The following is a 22,684-nucleotide window of genomic DNA, read 5'->3' on the forward strand; positions in this document are numbered from 1 at the left end:
AATCACTTCCTTAAATTTAGCTACAGCACTATCAGATAGATATCTGGTGTAGGCTTTTTTGCCTAATGGCGTGTAGTCCAGTGATAGGAATTCAAAAGTTATTAAATAATGGTCCGATAACAAAGGATTCTGTGGAAAGACAGTTAGATGTTCAATTTCAAGTCCATATGTCAGAACCAGGTGGAGGGTGTGATTAAAACAGTGAGTGACAGAAGCCGATCGAATCCAATAAAGAGGTAAATGCAGTACCAAGGCTATCCTCGTCAACGTCCACATGAATATTAAAATCACCTACGATAATGACTTTGTCTGTTTTAAGGACTAAACCTGATAAAAACTCTGAGAATTCAGATAAGAATTCAGAGTATGGACCTGGAGCGCGATAGACTATAACGAATAAGACTGGCTTCAGTGTTTTCCAGGTTGGGAGTGAGAGACTGAGAACGAGGCTTTCGAATGACTTATAATCCAGTTTAGGTCTAGAGTTCATCAACAGGCTTGAGTCAAAGATGGCCCGGTGCCTCAAGGGATGTGAGTATTAGTATGACTGGGCGGAGTGGATTCATTCAGGCTGACATACTCTTCATGACACAGCCAGGTTTCTGTCAGACACAGTAGATCAATATGATTCACTGATATTAGCTCGTTTACTAATACAGCTTTAGACGACAGAGATCTGATGTTTAACAGTCCGCACTTCATTTTCCTATTGTTTCGGCCTATAGCAGCGGTGGTCTTAATTTTTATTAAGTTTTTTATTAATGACTCCTCTCCTGTTTAACTTTGGTTGAATTAATTTAAGTGGTCGAGGGAGCAGACACAGTTATTATGGGGTTTTGGGTGGGTAACTGCTCTACTGAACTGAACTGAACTGACCTGACATGCGTGACCCAGGAGTTTCAGGGTTCCAAAGACTCAAAATAAGTGGCTTCATACCAATAAGTCTGGCTGTTTTAGTTGCTGTTTTAGTTGCTGAATTTGACAAAACGTTAACTGGATGCCTAAACGTGCAGATCAGACGGAAAAATAAATAGAATAACGAGGAAAAACTGTCCTTACTTTGACAGTAAAAAGAAGAATGTCCAGGTTTCTGTGTTTCTTCTGTGAACGAACCAGTAACTATGTAAAATGCAATGTTACGTAAAAACTGGACCAGGTCTGAATCAAACAGCCAATCAGGATGAGCTAGCAGGTAACTGGCCAATCACATGGACTCTGTACAAACGAGGGCGTTTCTACAGAAGGTTCCACCTTCTGGATCGGAGCGTGAATCAGAGCGGTTGGGAGAGAGGAATCAAAACACAGAACCCCCGGATTACCCTGATTGGCTGTTTGATTCAGACCTGGTCCAGTTTTTAAAAGGGGGCGGGAGCTCACAGACACACACTTTTTTCTTTTTTTTTTAAAGGAGCCCTTCAATGAGTTATTTCAACCAAAACTGTTATAATTCAATAACGGGTTAGGACGCTGAAACTGAAGCGAAGCGAAATGGAATTCAGCCGTCATTCATTTTACTATTTACACTTGTGCTCCCCCCCCAACCAACATTTAGAGAGAAGGCTACAGTGATTCGGCCATGAGATGGCGCCTTAACCCCAGCAGGTCATCCAGAGCAGGGCTGCTTTCAGTCAGCTGTTTCCTGACTAATGCTGTCACTGTAGCTGCAGAGTTTGCACTTATATGCATATATATATATATATATATATATATATATATATATTTCTCATTATTCAGAAGTGTATTATATTCTGTGGCCTCGACTTTATGGCATGTTTACAGTGCGACTTACACATTGTGGTTGTAAAATAATAGAAGATCAATAGGATGACGTCGCCCAGTCACCTCGACTCCTGCATCTTTGTTGGCTTCAGGGCCGTAAGAGTAATAAGTCGTGGTACTTTATTATCTTAGCCACGTCATTTTCATAGGTGTGTGTGTGTGTGTGTGTGTGTGTGTGTGTGTGAGATTTGATGTCCTTCTTCTCGTAATACAAATAAAACTATATCCTTTTTAGACCACACACACACACACTCACACCAACTGCACCTACGTGCAAGCTTGCTGGACTGGACCTAACCCCCACCCAGTGACGTCAATAAACCTGGGACTTTCTGGATCCCTTGCTGAGTCTTGAATGTTCCAGAAACACACACACACACACACAAAGATTTTGTTTTCTTTTTCTTTTTGAAATCCAACATTTTTCTTTATTGCGCTTCAAAGAAGCTGAACATTTAAGTCTCCGTTAGACTCGTAAAGTCCCACTGGGACAAAAAACAAAAACCCCCACCTACGAGAGCTCCAAGGTAAATAAATAATAAAGTCTTCCTCGTCCACTCGCGCAAAACAAAGCAAATAAATAGGTCATTCTTCAATATTATAAGTCATTCATTTTACAAAACTATACAATAGCTATTTTCTTCGGATGACAAGGCCATCGATATGAAAAGAAGTTCCCAGTAAAACACCCGGTTTACATCTACAGCTGCACTGTGCAGAGCCGTAAACGGGTCATGATAAGGAGCAAACGGGGCCCACAAAGGCCTACCAAACACACATTACAGATGTACCAATTATAACGTCGCCAATATGACAATGAATAGGCCTGTAAAAACCAGGCAGCCACCTGTTCCCTGAATCGCACTGTAAGACTCGACACCCCAGAGATAGACCTTCCACAGAAACAGAAGCTGCAGTGCCAGTCTGACAGCATATATATATATATATATATATATATGGACCAGCCCTCTAGGAGGAGGAGGAGGAGGTCCTGGCTCTGGCGCAGGTGCAGCCCACGGCCACTTCCACGGTGACCGGCTTCAGGTGGTACTTCTTTCCGTCGCAGCACAGCTCCCTCTTGAGAAACACCCTGCTCTGCTTTATGGGGACCGAGTTGTAGTCGTGGTTCTCCCTCGGGGCTCCCTCGTCCCGGGCCGAGTCGCAGCCGCGGCTCTCCGGGATCACGATGCAGCCCGAGCACAGGCACTGAGCCTCGGCGTAGGTGGAAGGGAAGTGGTCCTCCTTGGTCACGAGTCTGGGAAAGGAACAGGGGGCGACTCGGTGAACATCCAACAACATGTTCAAGCACACAGATACAGAGCATATCGAGGCTGGGTTTACAGAGTGGACAAAGGAGGGGGGGGGGGCACTGGCCCGATGCAAACACAACAATGTGAAAATACTGTAAATGTAGTAAAAGAATGTAATTGTAGCTACTTTATCCACAGTTTAAGTATTAATCCCGAGGAAAGAAGAAGGGACTGAGTTCATCGACACAAATATGGTGAAACATTTGGGACATTTGACCTCTCCTTTGGCCTCCATGGGGGGGGGGGGGGGGGCTCCTTTGGCCTCGTACAATATATCCCACTGAAATATGTGTGAGTGTATGTATGTATATATTATATTTTATAATGACTATTTTATTTCTTTCTTTCTTGTATTCCTTTAGTTATTGAGTGGGGGGGGCTCAAGGTCAAAACGCAGTTCATTTGTCTCTCAGTTGGGGGGGGGGGGGCGACTCCAGATTTCAGTCCAGTCCAGATTCCAGTCCCTCTCACCAGCCTTTACCATTTCCACCTTCCACCAAGTCAATCTTGAACCTGGACCCGTCGGGACGCGCAGCAGGGAGCCTTAATCCTTGATCCAGCTGGAATCATTGTGGCTGTCAGAGCGAGGTAAAGTCTAACCGGGGGGGGGGGGGTTTCAAAGTCCCTGTCTGTCTCAAACGGCTTGAAATGAAAGGACTCGGTCTCTAGTGTCGACAGCGCGGGTACTCACACGTATCTCCAGGGGGACAGGGACCTGCCGCTGAGGGGCTGAAGCTGCCGCTGCCGCCGCTGCCGGTAGAGCGCCTCGGGGCAGAGGGCGGGCGAGTCGGGCGCCGCCGCGGTCGAAGGCTCCGGAGGCTGCGGGTAGTGGCTCTGCAGCTTCCTCGCGGCTGCATCACTCAGCTCGTGCTCATCGTAGCACCGGTACATCTTGCACGTCCACGCGGGCACGAGGAGAAGTCCAAAGATGAGAATCTGTGGGGGAGAGGGAGGTGGGAGGGAGGGGGGGGCGGACAGACAGACAGACAGACAGTTGAAGTGATGGAGGAAGCAGAGAAGCAGCTATCAGCAGCTGTCCTGTCCTGTCCTGTCCTGACTCACCTGCTTCATGTCCATCCTGTCTCTCTCTGTCTCTGTCTGGCCACCATGCTCACAGGCTCCTCTATTTATTTATGTGTGGCCTACCTGGGGGGGGGGGAAACCGGCGGGCGTGAGTAAATGGAAAGGCTGTTTTAGTTCCTCAGTTACTTCCTCTTTCAGAGTGTGAAAGTGGCCGGCGGTAGGTAGATCACTGTGTGCTGTCACAGGAATGCATGACAGCAGGCTCTGCCCAGGAATTTTCTATATACACACACACACACACACACACACACACACACACACATACACACACACACACACACAGAGAGGCTGAAGAGTGCCCTTTTGACCTCTGAACCAACATGCAAAAATATATTTTATTGTGTTTATTTCAGCTGTGAAAAATCATGGAAGGTTCATGTATTTATCCTTCAGAAGAAATGAAACTTTATATATTTGTGTGAGAACAGTATAACCTTTATTCTTTTTTTTTTTTTTTTCCTTCTTTTCCTTTTTGTTTTAGGACACTCAGAAATAGCACTTTCAGAGCGCTTTCATTTAAACTTTATTTATCTATTTTAGCTGTTTTCACTCAGAAATAAAAAAAAAAAAAAAAAAAAAATCGACTTGTTTGTGTTTATTTGTTTCAGAACAATAAGAAACACTGAACACAAACACATTGGGGACATTACATTGACTTACATCCACTTCCTGGAGACTTGCCTAAACCTTAACCGCTGATCCGAAAGTCAGACGCTGGTCTTTAGTCTGAAATGTGTCACCAATGGGAGCCTAAGTCAGAACCCCCCCCCCCCCCCCCCCCCACACACACACACACACACACACACACACAAAACATAAACATAAAAAGGACATAAATTCAAAAGACATCTATAAAAGTGTAAAAACGTCTGCTTGTTTCCGGGGCAGGGGCGGGGGGGGGGGGGGGGGGGGGGTAGACTTGAGTCAAATTAGAAATTCCAGGTCGGTGGAGCCTGCTCTCAGCTGCGTAACAACTTGTTTGATTGCAGGTTTGTAAATCTCAGGGGGGGGCTGGCATCCAAAAATAGCAGTATTTGTCATTTTCGATCTCCACTTGGTGGGGGGGGGGGGGGGGGGGGGGGGGGGGGGGGGGGGGGGGGGGTTTCTGCCAGGAGGAGAATTTCCAGCACAGGTTTGTATGGCTGGCCCAGTAACACCTGCCTAGTGTCTGCCTCTGACAGAGATAAGGTGACAGCTATTATTAGGAGAACCTTTGTTGCTGCAGCTCAGTGGCATGGAGGCTTAAGAAAAGTCTCCATTGTCATCTTTGTATGTATCCTGCTGTTGTGTAATGATTACGGCTCCACGGTCTCTGTTCACTGTCGCCCACGTGAGGGCGGGTCCAACCCACACGGACTCTCTCTGGTTCCAGATCCACTTGATGTGACAAGAAACAATCGCAGTTTGTGCGATTAGTGAATTGATTGGCGACTGAAATGGGTTAATTAAAGCTGAAATCATACGGAAGGTATTGCTGGTAGTGATATATAAAGATGGAGTACATGGCAGCTCCCTGAAAGTGGTCGCAGTAGAGGTCAGAAGCCCCCCCCCCCCCCAATACATTTTGGTTATCACGCCGATGTGAATCCGTTATTTGATGCTATAAAAGAGACGTCGTGATTGACAGCTGAGATTGACTGTGGAGACGAAGGGTTAACTAACACTGTTTGTCGTTGGCCAGTGGTGCAGCCGTCACACAGTGTGTGTGTGTGTGTGTGTGTGTGTGTGTGTGCGTGTGCAATGGGACATTTTGTCAATATGATGGTCCATCCCTTAAAGACGAGGGGAATGTCCCCTTATCAGCATGAGTGTTAGGGGCATTCGCAGTTAACTTTCCACTGGTCAGTCCCCCTCGGAGCGTATTCAACCAGCGTGAGGCCTCTGCAGATGTAAACATCAGTGTCCTTGTGTGTCCTTGTGTGTGTGTGTGTGTGTGTGTGTGTGTGTGTGTGTGTGTAAACAGAGCAGAGGGACTTCTGGGAAACTGCAGCGAAATCACATTGAAAGCTACGTGCTACTACTACTACTACTACTGTCCATTTACTGTTGTTTACACAGTTTAAAGTAATTAATTTTCTATGTAATGCAGCTCTTTGAGGCAGTCCTACGATGGTTAGCTCAGATTAGGGTTACAGTTAGCCAATCAGAGGCAGAGTAGCAGTGGTTTGAATGTCGGCGCAATAAATGCTCCCGACAGACGAAATGTATCTTTCCACTGGGAGCGGTGTGTGCTGGCTTTCACGGGGGGGGGGGGGGACTGGGGGTTCCCAGTTTACGACTGATTAAAGAGGTACGCCAGACCGTCAAGAGAAACGGGCTCTTAATCTCAAACTGCCTTTCCTCGAGGCTGAGTGCTATTTATGCTAAATGCTAACATACTCGTGGTTGCCAATTAGCCAGAAACACAAAGTACAGCTTATGGGAATGTCGTTAGTTTTGCAGGTATTTGGTCATAAATCAAAAAGTGTTGGACAAACTGGACAAATTTTGACCCGAGGGTGGCGCTAGATGAAAGGTCAGGGCATCAAAGTGATCATAATAACATTTGACAATCAGCGCTACATCCAAACTACAGCTGAGGCTGATCCAACTCAACACCTTGATGAGTTTAAAGGAAATAACATGGCGGATTAGGGAAACCCCCCCCCCCCCCACCCAGACATTTCACAACACATGTTGATGCAATGCTATGAGCAAAGGGGTTGGTACTGAATGAACCCTTTGGTTGTACCGCGCTCACAACAAACACCATGGATTAGCTGTCTACAAGTGGCTGGAGGCAATGCTGTGACTGTGCATCTTCACTGGAACACCCTTTTTGTCTTACGCAACAGCAGAGAAAACCCAGGCAACCGACATCCTCTTTATCAAAATAGTTTATTTAGAAGGCTTTTGTCACAAAAGCAAGACGTGTCTTTGTCTCTAAATGTCCCCGTGTCCACCTCTCGTACTCCTCCTCCAACTAAAATGTGACACAAATAATACATCGGTTTATCACTTAAGAGCTAAGAAAACAAAAATGCTGTCAATTTAAAAAAAGGAAAACAAAAAGAAAAAGCAATACTTCACATCACTGTTGTCTATAATCATATGCTTGAAATTATCTGATGACTTTGCTAGTATTGTACAAGGTGTGGCAGTGGACGCTGCCCTAAAACACGGAACGCATACGAGTCATTGGTTAAAGATGGGCCTGCTTTGAACAAAGCATGGGCTCGTGATCGCTTACAGGGGCCCCGATACAGATGCTCAATAATTTGTAGATTTATACAAAGAAGCGTTGTGAAGCCCTGTGTGCTGTCAGCTGACCCAACAGTCACACAAAGGGGGTGGGGGGGGGACAAGACGATAAAAGGGGGGCAGAGAAAAGACAGAAGTAGGAGATTCAATGTGTGTAAATCTGTTATTCGTCGCGCCACAGGAGGAAGATGCTTCCTTTTCACTGAGTGAGCAGCGAGTGATTAAGTGCACCTTACTACCCTTCTGTACTGTGAAGTCTACATAAAGTACACGTTCCTCCCTCACCAGATGCCCAAAGGTGTCCTCCTGCTGCTCGTGGTTGAGGTAACCTGCGGCCGAGACATTCAAAGACTTTGTAAGGGGAGCTTAAAGTCGGGCCCGTGGGAGTGAACAACACTCTAGTATGGAGCTGAGCCAAACCTCTCCGGGGCGAAACGAGCGGGAGATGGTTTTTCGTGGCCGCCACTTCCTGTTCACTTACACAACAACTTTTATACATGAACCAAAAACAACATTTTTACATGTCCGCTGAAGGCAGGGGAAAAAAAAAAAAAACAACGCTCCGCTCCGCCCCCCCCCCCCCCACGACCCCCACTGTTGCCCGCGGCTCACGAGGCCGCACGGACGGGCAGGCAGGCAGGAGGCAGGCAGACAGACTGGCAGCAGGCGAACAGGTGACGGAGCAGGCCTCCCGTTTATTTGGCGGGGATCTTTGCTCGTTTCCGGGCGATGGCGTCCTCCACGGCCTTCAGCTGCTTCAGCAGCTCCTCGCGGCGGGACAGTGTGTTGCTGGGTTTGTTGGAGCCCGAGCCCGAGCCCGAGCCCGAGCCGGAGCCCGCGCCGGCGGCCGAGGCGAAGCTCGGCGGGGGCGGCTTGCCCGACGGCGCTGCTGGGCCTTTCCCGGATGACTTAGGGGGTGGTGACAGGGGACGTTTTCTGAGGAAGAGGAGCAAGAGTTAGACCAAAAAGAGAAAATACCCAATTATAAACGCAGCAACGATAAATAGAAGCTGTTGTAATCACCAAATGTGGGTGCAAATGTGTGAGCGCCGTCATCTCACGTGTGGGTCAGAAGATGATGAAAACCATCACCAAACCTAACATGACTCAAAATTATAAAACACCTATTCCACGATGGGGAATTTGTGCGAGAGCCAGTGAATATTGTGACACGTGCAGAGATGGTGTAATATTTGTGTGCTTCCACTTCTGTGGCATGTTCCTCATTTTGGTCCGACGCTTGTGGTTAGAGAAACTTACTGCTCTGAAACACCTGATGTTTTGGGCCCGGGCAAACACAATCACTTGTTGCCATAAGAATGATGTGTCAGAAATCTAAATGTTGACTTCAGAATTTCCACACCTCCCGCTGAACGCCCTTTCATTTTAAATTTTTTTTTTTTTTTTACTACTTTTGGACTTCTGTGGCTGTATGATAAAAGTGTTGAAGGATAAATATCACAGTCCTACAGCAATAACATGCTGAAGGTTGCACCAACCTGTCTCCCTGGGGGGGCATGGGTCGGGGCCCTTGGCCTCTGGGCCGATCCATTCGAGGGGAGAGCGGGGGTCGGCCAGGTATCCTCTTATCGCGGCCTGAAAAACAACAGTTTCAGAGTAACGGAGGCTGTTAGGACAGAATGGTTTGGAAGTGCGGCCTTTGGCTCGGAGTTGGTTCATTAAAAACCACATTACTGTGGTTCCGGAGACTACGTGGGTGTAACAGTTGTATGTAACTTCCACATCGGGCGAGGTAAATTAGGATGTGGGCTTGTGTCTTTGTAATAGAAATGTAATGGACAGAATGAACATCGCTAGTCACAACGACCCTGTACAAATCAGAAACGGAACAAGAAGTAATCAAACCATGGAGACTTCTGTGACGTGTTTCATTGATTCATATGTGCGGCTGCCCGTAATATTTCACTGGCAAGTATAGCCGCAACTTTTTTTAAATTTTTTTTTTTTAAAAACACATTCTGAATATTGAATATCTTTGGGTTTTCGACCGTTGGTTGGACAAAACAAGCAATTTCATTATTTCAGCTTTGCTGCCCCCCCCCCCCCTTTTTAAAACTGTCACATTTGTCCTGTCTACATGATTCCATTTAAAAACAATCTGCAGGTTCACTGAAATTGATTGATTTTTCATTTCGTCTCGACTTTAAGCTGCTATATGTTCCAATATGTACACTGACAGACACAGCTGTATCATCAGCATAAGTGAATAATCAGATAATCAGATTAAATAAGAGACTGGTACCACTTTCACTCTTGTAGGAGTTCAAACTGAAATCATTTACTACACTGATAAGAGCTGTTACAGTGATTGAAATCCATTATGTAGTATATCATTATCTCTTCATTATTTACACATAATTTAGAGTTTCGTTAAAATTATCTAATGATGAGAGCTGAAGAATGACCTATAATTTCTCTTCAGAGCAAGGTTAATGCTGTTCTTCTTGAGCAGCAGCTCAATATCAATGTAAGAGAATTGGGAAAAATACCTGACCGCAAAGAAATATTGAGGTAACTAACTGACACCAAATCAACAAGGGCGTAGTTGATTTGGTGTAGTAGTAGTGGGTGTAAGAAATATTCTTCTGTCTCGGACAGCCGTTAAAATGGGTAATAACAGGATGAAATTTGAAAAGAACTGGAACATAATCCAGTCAGGAATATAATCTTTGTTGACGATTCCTGACACATTATTTGACTATTTGTGCAAGGGCTACAATTAATTATTTTTCATTATCTATGTAAAAAGGATCTATTAATTGTTCAGTCTATAAAAAGGTTATGTATGCAAGTTATAGTGAAATAAACTGAGAGGCAAGCCTTTACATTTAAAAAGGGGGCTGAAACCAGTTAATGTCCGCCATATAACTGATGAAATAATTAAATGATTTGGCAACTATTAAACAGTGCCAAGTAAGTTTGGTGACCATCTCACTGATTAATCAAATAATACTTTCAGCACAAATGTAGGTATTCATTTTGCATCTAACTACGTACAAAAACCATCAGAGACTGTAACATCATGGAACGAGTGTTAACAAAATGTGTCCAGAACATTACTGATAAAACTTCTCCAACCAAAATGTCACAGCTGAATTAATTCAGGTGAAAGGGTTCCTGTAGATATTGTATGCCAAACCCCATCGTGTCAGAGATGAACTAGAGCAAATATATGACATCTTAATAAGCTAGTACCGTTCCCATATGTTGGTCTAACTCTGGCCTGTAATTGTGTGAGACGGTAAAAGACGTGTGAGCGCGAAGAGGCGTGTATGCTGTGAGTCACGTTTTCTCACCTCTGTCAGGAGACATGGCCATTCTCTTGCTGAGGGGGGAGCCTGGCCTGTCTTTGTCTGAAGGCAGGTACCTCTTCCTGTTGCCCTTGTCTCCCTGCTGCTGGAGAGTGACAGGACATATGGAGTCGAGCAATGAAAATAAAGAGAGAAATTTAAGGAATTTCATGCAAGAAAACAGTCCAGCTGATTTATTCCACATCTGAGTGCAAAAGAAATCACCCGGGGAAAATCACAAATTCAATTTAATTTGCAGGTAAATGTGCTCTTCACAGGAAATATGGCTGCATATTGTTTCACAAAAGTATGGAACGACATTAGCCGAGTGGGGGGAAATTACTGCTTCATACAAGTTAACAAGGAGCATTTCAAAGAACAGTTGCAAATTCGCTTTATTGTGAGATGAGAGGAGCAATATCACTCATGATTTTACGCTAAATACGAAGCGTATTGTAGGCGTGCGTGGCTTAGCTTAGCATAAAAGGCCAAAGGTAACAAAATCCACCTCCCAGCACCTCACTAATTAACATGTTATATCTTGTTTGTTCAAATTCATATAAAAACCAAAGAGTAAAACTAATCAAATCAAAACAAACAATCGGTTGTTGTTTCAGGGGAGGGTTATATGCTGGACCATTTCTTGGCTGGGAGCAGTGACCTCTTGGAGTGGACAGTGAACTTTTGGCAAGAAAGGTCCCACATTGTAGAAAGTCAGATTTCCATCTGCAGTTTGTGTTTTTTTTTTTTTTTAAGGTGAACAGAAGCAATATTAACCTTGTTTAGGAGGGTGAGTTTGATATCTTTGTGGGAACCTGAACCTCCATAGATTCCTGGGGGGCCCATGGTGCCGGGTGGGGGATGCACAGGGTGGCCACCCCTGCTACCAGGCCCTGATCTGGGCATGGGGTTGCCTCCTCTAGGTGGGACACCAGATGGGTCCATCTTCCTGCGGTCCTCCCTGAAGGGTTCATCTTTCTTTGATGGTCTCTCTGTGATGAGCACAGGAAAACAAAGGAGCTGATAAACCACGCAATGATAATCATCGGATCTATATTTCCCATCGACAGAAAAATGGAATATTCTAAAATTTGGCCTACATTTCATAACTAGTACTTATTCTATTAAAGCTTCTAAAAAAAAAAAAAAAAAGCTTTAATGTTGAAGAATAAGTGTAAAATCTCAATTATTATTATCTCCGAAACAGAGTTACGTTATTTCACCAACATGTTGCTCTGAGTTGCTCCTCTCTAACAGAAAGACTGGTTTCATTCACTAATTGTTTCCTACTTTTTGTCTTTGGATTGCTGCTAATATATTGTCAACTAAACTCAAACTTCCTGCACAGATATTTCATATTGAAAGCCTTCCAGTAGCGCAATGGGCTAATTGAAAAAAAATTCCCTACCTTTTCTGGTAGGCTTTTACTTTGAAACGTCTACAGGAAGACTTGAGTTTAATTGACAGTAGCTCAACAACAATCATGAATCAAAAAAAAAACACTGCAGAGTGGTGAGTATGACGTGACTTTGTTGTTGTACTGATTGAGATTGACATTACGCTGAATATACCATGAGAGTGAATGGGGTACAAGTAATTCCACCCCCCTCACTATTTTTTATTTGTTTGTGGTGGCTATTTATTTGAGTCTTGGCCATTAAATACTGCCTGTGTGTCCTGCGCGCCTGCTGCATGGGAAGCTTGTTGCCGACACTAACCCCTGTTCTTGTCTCTGCCGGGCGGAGGCCGGTCCCGCGCGGGCCCTCGGTCCTTGCGTGGTTGATTTGGTGTGGGGGAGCGGGAGCTGGCCGAGGACACCGGGCTGGCCAGGTCGGCGTACATGTCATCGGAGTCGGCGCTACGCACCGAGCTGCTGCTGGACGACGCCGATGACACAGACGAAACGCTGCTCACACTCAGCGATCTGCGGCGAGAGACGACGGGGAAGATGACTGGGTGACATCATCACAGCAAAACATGTCTGCAAACACCCACACGTACACTCTGAATAATAATCATCATACCTGGATTTCCTGGAGGGTTTCCCAACAGAGAGCACATGAAAGCAAGAGAGAAGAACAAGAATGAATCCATCAGAAAGAGCCATTATTTGTTCATTTAAAATACCTTTATATAAACTATATAATGAGGCCATAGATGCCCCCCCCCAAATATCCCTTTTAAAGGGAAGGTTTTGGTTCTGATGACAATGAGGGCCCTTCACACCGGCGAGTACCTGGATTTTCTGGATCCAGAGTGTGAGAGGGAGTTGGAGGAGGATCTGGATCTGGAACTAGAACCAGTGTAACTGCTACCACTTCCACTAACACTCCCGCTCACAGTTCGCCTGGAAGAAACAGACACAGAACTGAGAACACAGTTTTTATGAAATCCAAACCAAAGTGTACTACCCCCCACTCCCCCCCCAGCTCCCTGTTCAGCAATTATCACACATATCAGCACGGTTATTATGCCTATTACATGCTCTATTTTCTCTCCAAACTTAACACCAAGGTTGCTAACTCTTGCCCGCATCTAGAAACAGCACTAGGTTCATGACACACTCCCAGTCCCCCCCCCCCCCGGCCCTGACCAATTAGTAGGAGTCACTAAGGTAGGGATGGCTCGATACCACTTTCTCATGTCCGATACTGCAACCTTGAGTGTCTGTCGATACCAATACCTATCCGATACTTTTCCCCTTTCTTAAACACCTAACTAACAAATCTAAAAACAAACAACTCTACTCCCCTAAAGCAAGAAACACGGAGCCCACAACATGACTCAGCTGTGGACAGTACGGTATACACGTTATCTTAAAAGGCACTCACAGCGGAAACTCGAGGCCATTTCACCGATTTCACCTTATTAGGCTAACTGCACGACAAAGCTTAAACAATAGGGCAACACTGGTGTCATGAAACCTTTCTAAGCCAACTACATGATTCAGGGTAGTCAGAATCATGTGGTTGTTTTGCTGGTTCCACTGGAGAGATCCGTCATGTGTGTCCTGGCAACACTGTGTCTTTTGTATATATGTGTAGAAATCAGTGTTGTTTCAGCTGACAAAATGCTATGAAAACAGTGAATTCATTTTTATTATTGGAGGTGCACCACTGTGGTGAACCACTCCTTAAAAAGACAGTAACATGTTACATGTGCCGTTCCACCCCTTTTTATTAATATTTCACTTTAAACGGTGCAGGTGAATCTATATTATTATGGTTATTCTCAATGGTCCCTTACAAAAGACCTGACAGGATATATTTTGCACCCTTCGTTACTGGCGGTTTTATTCCAGAGTTTACACTACATTTCAAGTATTGTTTTATTGTTGGTAGTTGAGGCTAAAATGTTCTCTCCGGTAGAGCGTTTGAACTTATTTTTGTTCTTGATACTGGAGCAACTTGTGAGTTTGTTAGGACAGGAAGAGTTGTTGTAAAATGTGTGTATTTGATTGGGTTGAGTGGAACTACCCGTTTGCTGTTCTGGATAAAGTTGGGTTCGGACCAAACTTTGCCTTGTGGATTAAATTACTATGTTCGCATCCTTCAGCTTCAGTTCGTACCAACTCTCAGCAGTCGAAACCATTCAGCTTGCATCGCGGTACCCGTCAGGGGTGTCCCTTGAGCCCCATGCTTTTTGATCTGGCCATCGAACCGCTTGCCACAGCCTTACGCGATTGTACAGATATATCCGGTATATGGAGGGCCAAAATGGAGCATAAGGTCTCTCTCTATGCTAACGACCTTTTACTTCTTGTCTCGAACCCGAGCACTTCCTTTCCCCCCTGCCATGTCACTGTTCAGTCGGTTTGGTCAGCGGTCAGGATACAAACTGAACCTTCCAAATCATCCTCCCATGCTGCCCTAAGCCTCTGTCTTTCAGTGGATACATGGACTTCCATACTTAAACTGGTTAATACAACCTCTCTCTGTGCACGGCACTGCTTAATACAGTTTAAAGTGGTACACAGGGCTCACGTCTCTAAAGTCAAACTATCTCAAATGTATCCTAAAGTCAGTCCCTACTGTGATAAATGCCAAAATGCTGTAGCTTCTCTTAATCATTTTTTACTGGTCTTGCCCTCGCCTTAGTAAGTACTGGGAGGGGGTATTTCAAACTCTATCTCAGGTGTTCAGCATCAAACTGAAACCAAACCTCATCGGGAAGGAGATCTATCTTACAGCGGAAAAGCGGCGACCCTTATCCTTTGCTCTCCTTCTGGCTCGTCAAGCAATTTTGCTTAGGTGGAGGGACGCTGCCCCGCCCACTCACATGTAGCAGTTAACAGACATAATGCTTAAAACTTGAAAAAATCAGATATCCACTTAAATACTCAAACAGGAATTTTTGTGAAGCCTGGGGACCTTTCTTAAATACATTCCAGACTCTGTAAAATGATTTACTGTCATAAAGTACAGCTTATCTGCAGCTTATACTATTCACGTATAAGTCTTTTGGTGTGGCAGGTGAATACTCGTGTGAATGAGGGCCGCTGGCAGTGAATGGGATTATTTTAGTAACTGTTATTGTTAGTGTTGTGTCCGTTTTTTCTCCCTCTTTTTGCTTTTTCTTTGTGTATATTCTCTTAACAGTGCAAACTCGTCTTATTTATATGTTAAATGTATACATGCTATGTGTATTACTTCTCATTGCTGTATGGTCTCATAGTGTCATTGTCTATCCACTCTTTATTTTCCTCAAGTTGCAGCATCACGCTTTGGTTCCTGTTTGTTTGCACCGTAAAAACTCAATAAAAAAAAGAAAGATCTTTATTAAAAAAAAAAAAGACAGTAACACACTATGAGCTGTCTCCTCCTGAGCCGGCGAGTACCACCAACATTTATCATATCATGTCTGTCAATCAGTAGGGAAGTCGTTTTTGGACAGAATAACAAACAGGTGTGGGAACTGGTTTTCCTGGATAGTTTCTGCGGTGAAGCACATTCTGCCCACACTCACGCCCACAGAGATGAAACAGAGTCTCACACACCCTTCCTGTTCTTCCCTGCCCTTTAACTGTTCTTCCTCTCTGGCTGATGTTGCCCTTTGACATTTTTTCCTCTTGCCTGCCATCCACCCACTCCCTCGCGCACGCGCACACACACACACACACACACACACACACACACACACACACACACACACACACACACACTCACTATCTCTATGGTCTTTCCCTGCCACACACAAACACAAATATGCAAATGTGAATGTGTTAGGAAACACAGTTCTGCTTATTGCAAATGTATCTGTTTAATGTCATGCACTGGCAACATACTTTCTTGCAAATGCGAGGAAACAAGTAAACAAACGGGCGAATGTGGGCGCCCGCCTGCACGGCCTCCAGGCAGTTTTCCTGTACACCTACGCTGCGTGTTCACACGAAATCGTAAGGAATCACAACCGTTTTTTCAAGACACAACACACCACATATGTGACAGGGCAGAGGCCTTCATTCCATTCCACACCTTGATAATTTTACTTTTGGAACATTCTTAATGGCTACATTCCACGCAGCCGGACATTGCTTACTGGGACACTTGCAATGGAATAGAGCCATCATTCATTTCATTTTAGTCACTGGAGCTTTTCCTGTTATGACAAGGCGAACTGTCCACTGAAGGAAAGGTGTATACATTTGTTAAAAGCAATAATGTTTATAGTTGAGTGTTGTAAGTATTTGTGTTTTTCAGCACATTTGGCGGGCTTCTTGTTGACTTTGATGTGTTTACTTTTGCGTTGTAATGTAATCCAACGGTCAAATCTGACCCTGGGACAGATAAAGTAAAATGCAATGAAGCGGAGTACATCAGTCATCTTTTATAAACAGCACTTGCACTGTTGCCTCGAAATGAACTGCTTGAATGTGAGACACCTACCTCCGAGGGGGGCGCTGCTGCCGTTCTTTCCGCCTGTCTTCCCTCGGGTTGGGGGGTTTTCCGGATTCCCGCGGTGGGAGGGGTCTGCCCGCTCCGCCGCCGCCGCCGCCACCGCCACCGCCGCCTGCCCCGCCGCCTGCACCTCCAGGCTCCCGGGGATTGGTGGGAAGCTTCCCTCCCTCTGGCGGGGGTTTGGAAGGCCTGCCCTGCGGTCCACCAGGCGGAGGAGGACTGGGAGCTTTCTTCATGGGAGGCTTGTCCCTGCGAGGAGGGGGCATGGCACCCGGCTTCAGCGGCATGCTTAAGGAGGGAAAAGGCACGTGTTTTGTTTTGTTTTTTTTCGAGCATGCAGACAGTGATGCGCAACTAGCATGCACAGCAGAGCACATGCCATGTTGCAGCTAATGATCAATAAATAACAACAACATCAGTAAACAGGGATGATGCAATGTGATGCTGGGGCTGTACTCCAAGTTTTTTTCTAGAGTGCAAAACTTTGATATTTATTCTAATTTAATTTATTTTGTTGTTGCATTCCAAGACTGTCCATTGTCAGATTCTTTGTAAGACCCTGCTATAGTTGTAAATGTGTTGAATCTGTTGAATGAATAACTTATTTCTAACAATACTTTTTTTCAAATCTCCCCGCCAAAAGACACCGGCCACCACTTTTCTGGGGGGGGGAAACCCTGCAGGCAATTATGTAACAATTGCGTCAAGCCTAGCTGGAGCAAGCCCCAACTACAGACCTCAGATTTATGGAGTTCATTATTTGCCATCATGCAAAACAAAAATGAAGAATATGTATTTTTGGAGGAAACGAGGAAGGAAGCAGATATAAACATGACTGACAGTGGATTAAAAGATTTACCCTTTCGCTAACATAGGAGGAAGGTCTGGTTTGTTCTTGGCATTCCTCTGCGCTGGACTCGGCGAGGGAGATGTGGAGAATGATCGAGACCTAGAAATCAACAGTAAAGTAGTCAAAAAAGTGTCATTATGCAGCTTAAGATCAGATTACGTCACACAAGTACACAATGATAATAGTAATGCATGATGTCATTCAGAAGAGGTGCTTATTCACTTTCTTGCCAACAGTTCGATGAGATACAACTAAATATGAATGGTGCATGGAAACGGGGGAAACAGCTCGCACCAACTCTAAAGCTCACTAATGAACACGTTATATCCGCTTTATTTTCCCCAACATTAATATTGGAGCAGCTAATGCGGGAACTCTCATTTACTGGCAAAATGCTTACCCTGGAGAGTTGTGCATCTCCACCTGTGTGGGTGGCCATTGGCCTCTCTCGTAAAAAAACTGAAACTTAGGTATCAAATAAGAAAATGTCCTCATTTCCTCCATCAAACTCAGGCAATTTTCCATTATGATGGAAAAGACAAGGGACTATAACTATTGGTGATTTTTTTTCATCACACTCGGAATTAATTTGGGTTACCACCCTCACACTTAGCTACAAATTAGGAATTAAGATCGAAGACCGAACATTCACAACTTTGAAATATATCCAGGTTTGTAATTTTTTTTTTTCTACCCCAGATGAAACTGCTTCAACCACAAAAGAGGCTTGGGAAAAAGATCTTAATAATCTCAACCGATACTTGAACTACCACCCTCACGACTCTGCAGCTGATCCAGAATGCTGCGGCACGTGTACCGACAGGAACCAGGAAAAGAGATCATATTTCTCCTGTATTAGCTTCGCTGCACTGGTTCCCTGTAAAATCCAGAATAGAGTTTAAAATCCTTCTCCTGACCTACAAAGCTCTCACTGGTCAGGCACCATCATATCTTCAAGAGCTCACAGTACCCTGTTACCCCACTAGAGCACTGCGCTCCCAGAATGCAGGGTTAGCTTGTGGTTCCTAGAGTCTCCAAAAGCAGAACAGAAGCCAGAGCCTTCAAGCTCCTCTCCTGTGGAACCGGCTCCCAGTTTGGGTCCGGGAGGCAGACACACTCTCTAGAGCAGGCTTAAAACTTTACTCTTAGTGTCATAATTACAGTCTGGTGAATGATGAATGAGTGGACTACGCTATATAAAATGTAATAGCGAGAACTTCTTGACCCTTTTCACCCTTCAAACTCAGGCTCTCTCACTGCTGCTGCTGCGCTTTTAAAGACAATATATTTCTAGCTCCACTGTATTACAATGGAGGCTCTGCTCTTTATTTACTTGTTGCCATGGTGAAATCAGAGTATCGGAGCTCCACTGACAATGGCTTTTTATATAGTCGTCACGCACAAGCTTAACTCAGAGTGAACATACTCAGAGTTGATTGAACTAACTCAGATCCGCTGTTCTGGAACTGAAAACTCAAAAGAATTTCCCATCTCAGAGGTGTAGTGATATATACACACACACACACACACACACACACACACACTCTTGTGTACCTAGAGCGGCTGCCACTAAAGGAGCTCCGCTGGGAAGAGTGGCTGGAGTAGGAGCTGAATGAGGAAGAGCGGCTGCGGGAGCGAGACGACCCAGAGCCTGTGTACGACGATGAGCGAGACGAAGACCTGCAACACACAAAGCATATTAAAAGTTAAAATCTTTTCATCTGCAGATCTAGAAAAGGGTCATCTGCGCTTTTATCTCCTCCGTAACGTGACTGTTGTAACTCATTTTATTCTGTATGTGTACTCTGCTAACAACCTATGAGCCTGATCGTGGCTTGAGATCCTCTGGCAGGGCCCGTCTAATGGTTCCCAAATCTCAACTTGTCACTAGTGACCAGGCTCAGCTTTGGAACTCAGGCAGGCACACTTGAAATCTTCTTAAAAGTCACTTTTATCTTACGGCTTTTGCTAAACTGATGCCATTTGTTGTAATTATCTTATCTTGTTTTGGATCTGTTTTGACTGTCCTGACTTGAAGGAGGAGTTCCTACCTGGAGGAGTTGGACAAAGACACGGAGGAGCCTGAGGGCCGGTGTCGCCGGCGGCCTCGCGGTGGGGAGCCCAGCCCGGGGCGCCTCCTGGGGGATTTGGACCGACGCCATGGGTCCTTCCACTCATCTGGTCGCCTCATGACTGGAACGACCTCCTTCTTTGAGGGAGGCTCCATCGGCCTGCTGAGAAGATTGAAAAGATGAATAATGGCCGGTTAGAGACAGAGAGTAGAAACTAATATAAGAATTTCATTATTCTACAATCTACTAATCTGGGATAAACTAGATGTACTCGCGTACTTTTTGTGCTGCTTTAAATATTGCACACAGTTTCATTCAGACACGTCACGTCGCATGTATTTTCTTTAACCTGGGCAACTGAGCCTGAAGAGCCAAGTAGGCCTGTTATTTTTACATTTTCATCAAAATTGGTATAGACCATGGACAAATAATCCTATTATTTAATTGGAAAATTGATCCGAATTTGAGCTTGCAAAATTAGAAATGGTGGCAATTGATTGTAATTTTCAAAACAAAACAGAAATCTCAAAACAAATTGTAAAATATTTAACACTGTTGAGTGCTTTTTTTAAAAAAAATATATATATATTTGTTTTTCCATTTTTTTTGTATTATTTCTTTCTTATGACAAAAAAAATGTGCATGGATTAAAACCTACCTAACTGTGGGAGCAGCTCTAATGACCGTGGAGCAATTGAAATCCTGGTGTGAGGGTGAACCCCTTTCAGATTCAAATCTCTAACTCTGAATTCTGAACAAATGCTAAAAAAAAAAAAAAAAAACCCAAACAAACTAATAAAAGGTCAACACCAGGTTAGACACTGTTGTCAGAGACTACAGGTGTGATGAGTCAAGGAAAGGCAACTAAAAAAAAAACTAACTGCAACTGTGCAAACATGGCTGGTATCTGTGGCAAATTCATATACGTATTTATAGCCTAAATTTGAGAACAATGACAGACTGATGGCTAACGTGAAACCGCACACGGAAACTCAATATTGTTTCCCAACCTAGACGTATTAGTGATGAATATTTTGGCAGGGAAATTCTTGGTACCTCACGGTTTCAAGTGGTTTACATTCAGGGTGTTATATATATATATATATATAATATATAATATTTTTCTTAACATTCACCCTGAATAAAGTCTGACGCAGTTCTAGTTTTGCTTGATCAAATCTCTTTTGGGGTCAGTTCCGCTGGTGCAAGATGCTGTTGCGTTGTCTTGAGTGTGATGTTGGCATCACTGGCACTGCACTGCAAAGCAATCTCATTGTACATGCTCCCTCTGGGCAACTTCCCCCGTGACTGAATGTAAAAAAAAAAAATGTACGCAGATGACCTAGATTATTATATTCCCATCTTGTCCAGAGACACTATCTTCTTAGACCACCAAAACAATCATACATTTGAGGCTATATAGGCATGTTTTCCCTTTTGAAAAACCAATACATAAAAAAACAAAAAAAAAAACAACAGCTTGTTTTTCCTCCTACTCTGTCTGGAAGCATGTGATGTGATTTTGCATGTTAGCCTTATTGAGGAAATGTTTGTCATGACACCTTGCTTGCATAACAGATGGCTCTTATCCAGCTTTAGTTTTTCATTTAGTTTCAGTCAGAAATGTAAAAAGAGCTGTAGCTCGGCATTCTACCATTCTGACAGGATATAGGTTTGGTCCAGTAATAAAAATAATAATAATGTGGATGACAATGATAACAACCCCTCTCTCCCCAAAAAAAAAAAAAAAATGTAACTTCACTACAGTATCTAAAAAGTAGCCAGCCAGAGCCACCAGTCACTCTCTGGTCTGAACCCTCTGAATACCAATAAAATAGAGTGTTGTGCAATGATGCTGAAAATATAATGTCACAATGTCGGATATTCATACTAGATGGTGCCAAGTTGCCAAATAATGAGGTAACCATATGTAAAAGTAATCCATGTGAACCCCATTGGGTCATCTTAACTTTAACTGAGAGAGTGGCCGTACGTATTCAGAGAAACTCTAACTATTTTCTTCAGCCATCGTGAAAAAACGAGCCAACAAAACGTGCTAGCTAGCGTTAGCTAACGTGTTCGGGGAATTATTCTGCCTCCGCCTAAGCTCCGCCCACAACAAAACGTCATATTTACTAACAGAGGGGTCTATAGTAATAACCTGCTGACATGATACATCACAGACATATAAAGGGAGGTGATTTACAGTGAACTGTTGGCTAATTCACAGCGACGTCATTCACCATCCACATGTATGGGATTTCCCCCAGAACTGAGGTAAATGTTTAATTTTGCAGAAAAAAAAGAAAAAAAAGACAGCAAGATTCAAGTGTTTATCTTCAGGCGTGTAACTCTGTGTATTTGTTGGAGGAAATGAACGAGATGAGCGGATAGTCCCACTGAGGATCAACCTGTCCTGTATCACAGGAACTTTGAATGAATGTTTGGAGGAGTCCCACCTCTGTGCCTGTCGCTGCCCGTTGAAGACCGAGGCTAGGTCTAGTGTGAGGAGAATGTTTGGTTTACTGTTACAATAGAAACCTGTTTATGTCTGTGATGCAACAACCTGTTTTCAAGCATAATATCGCATGTAACAATGACGAATTCAACTGACACTAACATAGATCTGGAACAGGGACACTTATTTGGAATTACATAATCATCGTAGTGCGCATGCGCCGACGTGCATGCAGCCTGTTACAGTCGCTCCCGTTTGTTTTCTTCTTTTTTCTCCTTTATTTCTTTACTTAACTCAGAACTTTTTTTAAGGACTGACTTTTGAAGTTGTGCCCTCTTCAAACATGCTGGTGGAGAGAGTTCTGGTACTTTTTTTCACTCTGGAATTACTTTCATTCAAACATCGGACGGTCGCGCAGCAACTTCTGGGCCGCTTTGTTTACTCCGGAGATAAGCTGATCGCTCTGAAGCCGGCTGGCTTGGAGACCAGATCACCGGAGATCCCCGCTGAAATCTGGAGAAAAACACGCAGAGGATGCAGAGGGGGAACGAAGCGACTAGGGAAGAGAGGTGGGTCGAGGCAACAGAGGCTTACGGAGAAGAGGAGATATAAGCCGTGTCTCCCCTCTCTCGTCATGGGCAACGTGAGATCGCTGGCAAACAAGATGGTCGAGCTGACGGCGCT

The 22,684-nt window shown here is 44.3% G+C and overlaps 2 protein-coding genes across 2 annotated transcripts in view; both read right to left on the reverse strand.

The window, feature by feature from the left end:
- Positions 1-2,748: 2,748 nt before the first annotated feature.
- On the reverse strand, positions 2,749-4,178 carry il17c (interleukin 17c). Its single transcript, XM_070907103.1, has 3 exons — positions 4,152-4,178; positions 3,781-4,025; positions 2,749-3,034 (listed from the first exon to the last, which is right to left on the reverse strand). The coding sequence occupies exons 1-3, from the start codon at positions 4,164-4,166 to the stop codon at positions 2,749-2,751; spliced, it is 546 nt and encodes a 181-aa protein (XP_070763204.1). The 5' UTR covers positions 4,167-4,178.
- A 3,851-nt stretch (positions 4,179-8,029) lies between these two features.
- Positions 8,030-22,684, reverse strand: part of zc3h18 (zinc finger CCCH-type containing 18) — a 31,695-nt gene continuing 17,040 nt past the window's right edge. The window contains exons 10-20 of the mRNA XM_070907645.1: positions 19,522-19,704; positions 19,025-19,150; positions 17,480-17,569; positions 16,609-16,908; positions 12,960-13,070; positions 12,748-12,756; positions 12,442-12,647; positions 11,501-11,715; positions 10,730-10,829; positions 8,912-9,008; positions 8,030-8,348 (exon numbers count right to left, since the gene is read on the reverse strand). Coding sequence (XP_070763746.1) covers positions 8,108-8,348; positions 8,912-9,008; positions 10,730-10,829; positions 11,501-11,715; positions 12,442-12,647; positions 12,748-12,756; positions 12,960-13,070; positions 16,609-16,908; positions 17,480-17,569; positions 19,025-19,150; positions 19,522-19,704 — 1,678 coding nt within the window. The 3' untranslated portion in view covers positions 8,030-8,107. The remainder of the gene's footprint in view (positions 8,349-8,911; positions 9,009-10,729; positions 10,830-11,500; positions 11,716-12,441; positions 12,648-12,747; positions 12,757-12,959; positions 13,071-16,608; positions 16,909-17,479; positions 17,570-19,024; positions 19,151-19,521; positions 19,705-22,684) is intronic.

This window comes from Enoplosus armatus, chromosome 6, assembly GCF_043641665.1.
Source record: "Enoplosus armatus isolate fEnoArm2 chromosome 6, fEnoArm2.hap1, whole genome shotgun sequence".
NCBI classification, from domain to species: domain Eukaryota; kingdom Metazoa; phylum Chordata; class Actinopteri; order Centrarchiformes; family Enoplosidae; genus Enoplosus; species Enoplosus armatus.

Excerpts from the sequence above, each read along its gene's own strand:
- il17c (XM_070907103.1), bottom strand. Across the intron at positions 3,035-3,780 it reads CTGTCCCCCTGGAGATACGT|ACTCGTGACCAAGGAGGACC; the intron begins GTGAGTACCCGC and ends TTCCTTTCCCAG.